The following is a 10,287-nucleotide window of genomic DNA, read 5'->3' as shown; positions in this document are numbered from 1 at the left end:
TCTTTTTCTTGTTGGACCATCAAAGGTTGTTACCAGGAATTCCTTGCCTGTAACTGGACATAGAGAGAGTTAGAAAGTTCATAAAAGCAGAGCTGCATGTGGGGCCATCAACCTGATTTTAAGCACAAGTAAGGGCTATGCAAAGAGCATGAAGCATTCCCATTCTCCATACTGAATATGAACCAGAGCCTAAGACTACGTGATTGTCTCATTTCAGCATAATTCCGAAGAACTTCCAGCATCTCTTTGCCATGATGTTTGCCAGGTTCGAAATCGAGAAAGATGTCGACCTCTTGACTAACAAGACAATGAAATTTTTATTTATTCAAAACGCTTACAATGCCAGGGGGTCCTGTTTTGGAACTATGGGTCTCCTTTTCACAGATGAGGGGCATCCCCTTAATTACATCTGCAGCAAGGAAAAGGAGCTCATTGTCATCATCGGGGGGCTCATTCCTCAAAATTTGAAGCTGATGCCTCACATCTTAAATATCTACAGGATCCCACAGGTATGTATGTTTCATAATCAGGAGAAAGGTATGGCCACTAGGATTGCTAAGAGAGCAGACAATCTGGGCTACAACAAGTGCGGTCAGAAGACTCTGCTCTGCCCATTTAGCACATAGCTTGGAGTCAAATGTTAATCAAGTGTTGTACAAAAATGTCAAAAGTTTTTAAAAAACCACTTTAAGGAGGGAATAAATTGTACTGAATTAGCAGCAAATCTATGTGGGCAAAATATTTTCTCCAATAATAATAATAATAATAATAATAATAATAATAATAATAATAATAATAATAATAATAATAATAATAATAACAGTATTTATATACCACTTTTCAACTAAAGTTCACAAGTACCTTACCTTGAGGAGGCCTCCATGAAAGCCCCACATTGCAGGATGTAGTGCATAATCCAATGACAGCTGAATCAAAACTGGAAAGTTGGACAGGATTGGATCCTGAGAGCCCAAGCCTATGCCTGTCTACTCAGAAGTAAGTCCCATGATAGTCAATGACACTTGCTCCCAGGAAAGTGCGGAAAGGATTGTAGGCTGAATGACTAATCCTAATCCTCTTGGTCATCCTGCCCAAAACACTACACCCAAAATTGAGACTTCCACATTTTCCATACAGGATAAAGTACAAAAAGATCTACTATATAACCTGCCAGGCATGTGAGAGAGGACCTTTTTATTTAGGAATAATGGGAGATGTTTGTCTGCCCTAAAAAGCTCATTGCCTTTCCACTTAGCTCAATTATGGCTTCTTTGACTCTGCACTGAGTGACAGAACTCAGTTCCCTTCTCTCTACCAGATGGTCCCAAATACAAGATCTCAGTACACTGGGATTGTTCGACTGATTAGACACTTCAAATGGGACTGGATTGGCCTCCTCGTTTCAGACAATGACACTGGAGAAACATTTCTGAGGACTCTCCTTCCCAGGTTCCTCCAAAACAACATTTGTGTGGCTTTTACAGAAGTTCTTTCAGAACTAAAGACATTTGTGGAAGAGAACCAACCCTTTTATGACTGTTTGGAAGAAGTAAGATCTATTGTCTCTTTGTCCAGGAGTAACGTGATTGTTGTTCATGGAGATTCACAATCTATGGAGAGTTTGCGATTTGTTCTAGCACTGTATGAAAATGTAAGGCAAGACCCAACAGAGAAGGTTTGGATCATGACATCTCAGTGGGATTTTGCAACCGTATTAAACCCACTTTTATTCACACCCAAATCCTTCAATGGTACCTTGTCCTTCACACCCCACACAAAGGACGTGCCTGGATATGAAGACTTCCTTAAGGCAATAAATCCACATCAGCTTGCATTTTCTTTCTCATACGAGTTTTGGTCAATTGCATTTCGGTGTTCACTCCCCACGTTCAACTGCTATCTACCAAAGACAGGGAACTGCACTGGGGAGGAGAAGCTGAGCAGTCTCCCCAGTTCCATATTTGAAATGAAAATGTCTGATGAGAGCTACAGTATCTACAATGCTGCTCATGCTGTAGTGCATGCTCTACATTCCATGTACTCTTCAATATCCAGGCATAAGTTAAAGGGCACTGGAGGCACAGGGGATGTTTGGGCTGTTCAGCCATGGCAGGTAGGATTTTACTGTAAGCCTCTACTGTGTACATTCATGGATGGACTTGGATCCACTCTTGCAATGCAACTGGACTGAGCTAGAAGTGAGACAATATTTTCACTTTAGTTTGTCTAAGCCCGAGCCCGAGTCCTTTCCATTTGGAAAGGGACTTAATTTAGAGGAGCAATAGATTGAAGGATAACTTTTGGGGTTATTAAATGAATTGTGAATTCTGGTGGAAATGGGGACTGGGAATAGGAGGAGGGCTGAGAATAACTCTGAGAAAGTTTAACTATGCAAAGTTTATAATCATCACATACAAAAAAATGTTCTTGTGGGTTTTGCTTGTATGCAGTCTTTCAGGAAATGTTCACAGTATTTATTTTCTGGCCCTGATTATTATTCATTTCATGTCATGACTACTACTGAAAATAATTTTGTCATACAGGGGGAGGTGTCAAAAATGTATGAGCCCCGGGTGTCCAATGACCTAGCCATGCGCCTCCATGTATAATCAGAGTCTCTTCATTGCCAGAAGGTCAAGGTCACAGATTCCAGTGATTTCAAAAGAACTTCTGCTCAACCGTTTACCCCTAAGTATTATTTTTCTTTTTCTCCAATCAGCTTCACCACTTTCTGAGAAATGTTCGCTTCAACAACAGTGCGGGCGAAGAAATATTCTTTGATAAAAATGGGGAACTGGCAACAGGTTTTGATATCGTCAACACCATCACATTCCACAATCTATCTTTCCATAGAGTCAGGGTAGGAAAGATGGACTCCTGGGCTCCTGAAGGAGAAGAGTTTGCCGTTAATGGAAGCGCCATTGTGTGGAATCAGAAGTTTGAGCAGGTGGGAAGGATCTTGTATGTATTTCCTGAGCTATAGTTCCATAATTGCAGAAGAACATGGAAGTACTCTTCAGCAGATGTCTGGGAATTCATATTCCTGTGCATGCTGCACTTACTCTGAAGCAAGCCCTATGGCATTCACTGGGATTTACTCTGGATCTGTCAGACTTCTGTGGTTATCATAACAGTGATGCAAGAATAACACGGACAAATGGGGCAGGCTTGTTATAATGAATAACATTAGAATAGGATGTAGAATAGGATGAATAACCATGGATAATACATGCAAAGCTCATGCATGCCCAGGCATATGATATCTATGCTCTTTTGTCTTTGTGTTTATCCATATCTTCCTATGAATTGTGAGGCTGAATTGAATATGGTGAAGAGGTGGTACGTCAGGTAAGTAACCATGGAAGGAAAACATCTTGATTCATACATAGAACAATATTGTAAAGACACTTATTGGGTCTACAGCCTGCCTACGTAAACCACCTTCAGTAATATCTGGCAAGAAGCATATATAAATATAGAAGTAAATCAATCGGAATACGAGGTTAGGGGAGCACATGTCAAATATAGATGTGACTTATATGTCATTAATGTATTCTCTTGCAAAACAAACCAAACATTATAGCAATGAGAAAACAGTTGATTTCCATATTAAACCACTTTCCTTTGGGTTTTTTGAAGATGCTGCCCCGATCGACATGTACTGAGAGCTGCCATCCTGGACAGACAAAGGTGGTACGCCAGGGGGAGCAGATCTGTTGCTATGATTGTGCTCAGTGCTCTGAAGGGAGGATTTCCAGCCAGCTGGGTAAGTGAAGAAGGTGATGCTCCATCCAATCGGTGTTCCAGAAGTTTGTGGAAATGAGCTGCTCAAAGGTCTTCCAGCCCAATCTTTTCTTTCCCAGCACTCAGAGGAACTGTGGCGTCCAGGAACTTTTGTCCCCTTCCCCCGAGGAATGTCTCAGGTCCTGCTATGGGGCTTCTCATGTTTGCACCAGCTATTTTGATGGCACCGATGTGAGAACCTTCATGTCAAGCTATTAGGTCATACACAGAGGATAGAATCTGGTGGTGGAGGCCTCTGCCGCTCCCACTCCCCTCCCACCCCATCTCTTCCTCAATTCCCCTGCTCAGAATAGAATCTCAAAACCGAAAGGCCATACCACTACCTGGTGGTCCCACTTATATCCACACAGTCACATGGCATTCTTCATCCAGAACTACCTACTCCAAGGGTGCCGTAAATGTGCTTTACGACATATTTACAGCACCCAGTGCCAGCACTGGAGCTCAGCACCGGTGCTATGAACCTTTAGGATTGGACCCTTAGGGTTCAATCCTCAATTCATCATACTGATGCAATCAGTAAAGCAACAATTCAGCAGAAAGTATGGCCCAGTCCTATGGGACTGTTATGACAGTGGGGCAGGTGTCTACCGTTTTCATAGGCCCAGTGATGGCGTGAAGCTGGTGCCACCACTGGGCCAAACCAAGCATCTGCTTCAAAGCAGCTGCAGATCTGGAACCACATTGCTGCAGATGCCGGTAAGTCAGAATTGGGGCATGTTGTGGATGAGGAGAGATCAGGCCAGGGAAGAGAGGAGGTGGATCTTGGTGGCAGCAACATGCACCAGGCTCTAATCCTTGAACCTTGCCTCGGAATACTCCCTGACTCTCCTCGGAAGTGCATCAGCAAAATGGAGGAGGAGACCTACAGGTGACTAGGCAGCCTATACACAACTCTGCTGGCCTGCAATTTGCCCCCCATGATGCCAGTTTTACTGAGGGTTGACATTCAAAGGATACCTGGATGTTTTATAAACATGGATGGATGCAAAGAAAAATTTAAGTGAGTGATTTCTTTTGTATGTATTAATTAGCACACTTCATCCTATGATTGACTGCACTGTTGCCAGACAGGCTCAGGTGACACAAATGCACTTTGAACTGTTGAATCCCTGCATGTTTCTTTTAGATGCAGATCATTGCAGTGACTGCCCAGAGGACCAGCATCCAAGCGGGAACCAGGATCACTGTATCCCCAAAGCCATCACTTTTTTGTCCTATGAAGAGCCCTTGGGAATCGTTCTGGCTTCTTCTGCTCTGCTGCTCTCCACCATCACACTTGTGCTCGTGTGGAGCTTCATTCAGCACAGGAACACCCCCATTGTCAAAGCCAACAACTGGAACATCACCTGTGCCCTGCTGTTCTTCCTGCTGTGTTGCTTCCTCTGCACATTTCTGTTCATTGGCCAGCCCAGAAAGGCATCCTGCATTCTCCAGCAGACTTTGTTTGCCATCACCTTCACTGGGGCTGTTTCTTCAGTGTTGGCCAAAACCCTCACTGTGGTCCTGGCCTTCATGGCCACCAGACCAGCCAACAGGATGAGGAAATGGTTAGGGAAGAGATTGGCCATGTCCGTCATTGTGGTGTGTTGTCTGAATCAAACTGGCCTCTGTGCAGCGTGGCTGGCAGTGTCTCCCCCCTTCCCAGAGCTTGACGTGCACTCCCTGATAGGTCAGATCATAGTGCAGTGCAATGAAGGCTCAGCCTTCATGTTCTCCATTGTTCTGGGCTACATGGGATTCCTGGCCCTTGTCAGTGTTTTGGTGGCTTTTTTGGCCAGAAGGCTGCCTGATACTTTCAATGAGGCCAAGCTGATCACCTTCAGCATGTTAGTCTTTTGCAGTGTTTGGGTGTCCTTTGTGCCAGCCTACCTGAGCACCAAGGGGAAGTACATGGTGGCCGTGGAGGTCTTCTCCATCTTGGTCTCTAGTGCTGGATTGTTGGGTTTCATCTTTCTCCCCAAATTCTTCATTATTGTGTTGAGGCCCCAGCTGAACACCAAAGAGAACTTAGTAAGGAAAAAGAACTTTGTTACCTGACTGAATTGCTTGAGTACCTTCGTCCATAGCATTGTGCATGAACCCCTTGAGATATCTCCATTGTTTTATAGAAACTCGTGTGACTTCCTTCTCTATTCCCAACTGTTCCTCTTGGACATAATCCTGAGATTCATTTCAACTTTCACCAATCTGACATTTCAGGGTCCATCTAATTTCTCATTCCTTCCTTCTCCTCCAAAGTGCAATCATCTACTTTAGTTATCCTAAGCTGTCTGTAACTGCTCAAAAAATAATAAATGATTATGATGATGGTGAACTGCTTCTTTAAATTGATTGATTGATTGATTGACAGCCTTCATGTTCTCCAGCACCAAGGGGAAATACATGGTTGCCGTGGAGGTCTCCATCTTGGTCTCTATTGCTGGATTGTTGGGTTTCATCTTTCTCCCCAAATTCTACATTATTGTGGTGAAATCTGAGCTGAACACCAGGGAGCAGATTATAAGGAAAAATAAATTTGGTACCTGGCTGGCCTTCAATTTTCTTTTCATACTTCTGCTCCCTTTCAAGTTTGTGCCTTGCAATTTTGTGCAATATTAACTTGTATTATATTTGTATTGCATTTAGCAGGTTGAAACCAGTGAGAATATATAATAAATGAGGGTGAATTCACTCATTTTTCTCCCAGGTGCAGTAAAATGTGTTCACTGTTGATCCCTTCAGGAGATGAGTCTTAGATATCCTTCTGTCATGCACCTGACACTGACATCTGACCTGACAATAGAGAAAGAGATTTCTATCCAGTAATGCAGGACGTTGAGGTGGTGCAACATTTGTGCCATCACAATTTCACTTATGGCAGTGGATAGCTAAATGGCACCCATTTAGGACCAGGGATGAGTGATCACGGGCCCTCAGGTCACAAACAAAGGTGTCTTGATGAGCTCACTCCACAAAAGTTCTCACAGGATTCTAGGGAAAGAACAGGTCTAGATTCTGGGTCATAGGAAACTTGATGTATTTCCTGTGACACTGAGCTCCAGGTGACATTGGTTCATTCCTTCCCAGTCGGAAATGTGATGTTTTAGTTGACCAACAGCCTCAAAATCTCAATGAGTCATGGATGGCTCTTTTCCACCTGCTTTCTACACCAGTATAACATGTCTGTCAACACCCCCCCCCCCCAAAGTTATCTTCAATACACAGGTTATTCTGAATCCACTGAATTCCCCATGGGGGGGAACAGACACACAACCACTTGCTACAGATCAGACAAACATATTTTCTTTACCCCTGCAGATAGTCAAAAAAGTTCTGGTCTGCAATGACCTGACCTATAATCATAATAATCCCTGCCTTCAGCTCCTGAAGCACCAGGGGCAGACAGCAGCCACTTAAGGATCTTGTAACTAAAACCCTTGAATTCTCCTTGGGAGCTGGTGATCTGCTTCAATCCCTTTATAAAGCCTCTCTTCAAAACAATGTGCATCATGTAGATTTAAGAGGCTAAGCCTGCAATCCTAACCACACTTTCCTGAGAGGAAGCCCCATTGAACAAAACAGAACATACTTCTGAGTAGACCTGGTTAGGATTGTGCCCTAGCTGAAGCTAACCTTCCTCAGTGGATGTCAGAGAGTCAGACATGGTTTAAAGGCCCTGTTTCCCTCACCCCTTTGGCTGTCAAGGTTGGTTCCATAGTTTTGTTTCTTTGTTTGCAAAGGCCGATGGTTGTGTGGCCCCAGCACTGCAAGTGTCCGTGTCACCTTGAAAGTCTTTGAGCGCAATTGAGACTGAGACCAAGATATGCTCCTGTTCAGGCTGTTCTCGTTGCTGCTGCTGCTGCTTTTGCTTCTGCCCATGTTGTCAGCAAGAACTCTAAATCCAGTTGGGGTCTGCTGCCCGACATTCAACACAGCCTCCAAGATTCTTCTTACGATGATCTTGTCATTGGTGAATTTGTCCCCCTCCGTGTTGCTGAACTGAAGGAGGTTTCTTTCAGCAAAGCTCCGGATGTGTCTTCACTGGAGGCTTAGTAAGTAGCTCTCTTATGCTTGAAAGATATACCAAGGGCCGTATTGGCAGTCTGGTTCTCCTGCTTCCCATGTATGGTTGGGTGGTCATAGCCCTGTGAGCATCCGTGTCACCACAAATGTCTTTGAGTGCAGTTTGGATGGTGGCCTCCTTTTTTCAGCCCCATCCATGCAGCTCTGTGTGTTCATTTTAATTCTCCTAGTTGCCCTGATAAGTAGCCTGGAGTCCCTGTGGTTTCTCTGAGTTGATGGGGAGAGCTTTGTCACTAATAATAGATTTGGGTCTGGGCTACTGGTATCCAAACACAACCCTGTAGTATCTGCTTCATGCTGGATTCCTACAGTTTTTCTCTTTCTTTGAGTGGGAGGCAGAAACATCCCCAATTATTGAGTTGAACTGATAATTTGCTCTTCATTAAAACCAAGGCACAATGGGGACGGTGCTGACTGCTGTTCAGTCCCAAATGGGATAATTACAAATGAATAAGGTTTTGAAGTTCTCCTAAACAACAGAACTTTAGAGGGTCTGTACTTTTTTTCCAGTGCTTTGTCTACATCAGCAGAAGTCGATGCACTTCATCCATCTAAATCAGTGGTGTCCAAACTTTTTGGCAGGAGGGCCACATCATCTGTCTGACACTGTGTCTGACACTGAGACAAGTCTTAATGGGGACACTTTCTGAGTCACCTGGAGCGTTTTCATGACTCGAAAAGACTCGAGTCACAAGTCTTTTTGATACATGTGTCAGGTGCAAAAAAAGGCTGATGCTGGTGTGTGTGTGTGTGTGTGTGTGAGAGAGAGAGAGAGAGAGAGAGAGAGTTCTCTTTAAACATTCTCCTGACGTCCCTGCCCATCTGTAAACAAGGTGGGAGGGGATGGGACGGACTGTGTGAGAGTGGAGACAGAAGCGGCAAGAGGGAGGAGGGTCATGTGCAGCAGCTGAGAGGCTTACCAGGACAACCCAATCCTTTGCAGCTGTACTCAGAAGTAGTTCCACTGCAGTTGGGCATTCAATGGGGCTTCCTCCCCACAAGTAACAACGGAGCTCACAGCAGCCATGCAATTGGAAAGCATGATCTCTATGAATCTCCCCTACCCCACTTCCCTGCCTCCTTTTTCCCTAGGCTTATTCAACCAGTCCTAAGACAAGAACCCCCTTTAGTTCCTCCTCTTGATCTCCCTCATTCAAAGAAACAAATCAGACCTCCCATCCTTCATCTTCATCAGTTCCTTCTTATTAGAGATTCCAATTAGAATCCAATTCCAATTCCTATTAGAGATTCCAATGTGCGGCGGCAGTAAAGAAGGCCAATTCTATGCTTGGGATCATTAGAAAAGGTATTGAGAACAAAATGGCTAATATTACAATGCCATTGTACAAATCGATGGTAAGGCCACACCTGGAGTATTGTGCCCAGTTCTGGTTGCCACATCTCAAAAAGGATATAGTGGAAATGGAAAAGGTGCAAAAGAGAGCGACTAAGATGATTACGGGGCTGGGGCACCTTCCTTATGAGGAAAGGCTACGGCGTTTGGGCCTCTTCAGCCTAGAAAAGAGGTGCCTGAGGGGGGACATGATTGAGACATACAAAATTATGCATGGGAAGTTTAAAGTGGATAGAGAGATGCTCTTTACACTCTCACATAACAGCAGAACCAGGGGACATCCACTAAAATTGAGTGTTGGGAGGGTTAGGACAGACAAAAGAAAATATTTCTTTACTCAGCGTGTGGTCGGTCTGTGGAACTCCTTGCCACAGGATGTGGTGATGGCATCTGGGCTGGATGCCTTTAAAAGGGGATTGGACAAGTTTCTGGAGGAAAAATCCATTATGGGTTACAAGCCATGATGTATATGTGCAATGTCCTGATTTTAGAAATGGGCTATGTCAGAATGCCAATGCAAGGGAGGGCACCAGGATGCAGGTCTCTTGTTATCTGGTGTGCTCCCTGGGCCGCTGTGGGATACAGGAAGCTGGACTAGATGGGCCTATGGCCCTGATCCAGTGGGATCCTGATCGAATGCAAAAGCTAATATTAACCCTTCCCTGCCTCCTGGCTGGAACTTCCCTGCTGCTCGCTCAGCCTGAATGATGGCCCCACAAGGATTTTTCATGCCGCTAAAACAGTAAGCAAGCATACCCAGTCAGACTTGAGTCTGCATGCGTAGGGATGAGTGCCGAGTTAAGGGGCCCTTGACTCAAGCGTTTTGTGGAATCTTCCATGTGCGTGACTTGAGTGTACATGAGTCAGTGAAAAACGCTGATTTTTGCGACTCAGACTTGAGTCACTTACTCGAGTTCCCATCCCTGGAAGAAACTATGTACCCCACCTTGAGCTCCATGGAGGAAGGGAGGTGTAAAAATGTGGAAAAAAAAATTAAATGGATGGTGCAAGAAAGGGAAGTGAGGTAGAGATGGTGATTTGCTTAAGGGCATCCATTGAGTTTC

General features: G+C 44.4%; 1 protein-coding gene across 1 annotated transcript; it reads left to right on the top strand.

The window, feature by feature from the left end:
* Positions 1 to 365: 365 nt before the first annotated feature.
* On the top strand, positions 366 to 5,799 carry LOC136653912 (vomeronasal type-2 receptor 26-like; the record flags this gene model as incomplete). Its single annotated transcript, XM_066630783.1, has 4 exons — positions 366 to 509; positions 2,720 to 2,947; positions 3,649 to 3,766; positions 4,934 to 5,799. Coding segments are annotated over exons 1-4 (1,356 nt in total), but the record flags the coding sequence as incomplete, so codon positions are not given.
* Between the last annotated feature and the right edge of the window lie 4,488 nt (positions 5,800 to 10,287).

This window comes from Tiliqua scincoides, chromosome 5, assembly GCF_035046505.1.
Source record: "Tiliqua scincoides isolate rTilSci1 chromosome 5, rTilSci1.hap2, whole genome shotgun sequence".
Classification (NCBI taxonomy): domain Eukaryota; kingdom Metazoa; phylum Chordata; class Lepidosauria; order Squamata; family Scincidae; genus Tiliqua; species Tiliqua scincoides.
The sequence above is the reverse complement of the archived record's forward strand: the minus strand, read 5'-3'. Positions and strand labels throughout refer to the sequence as shown.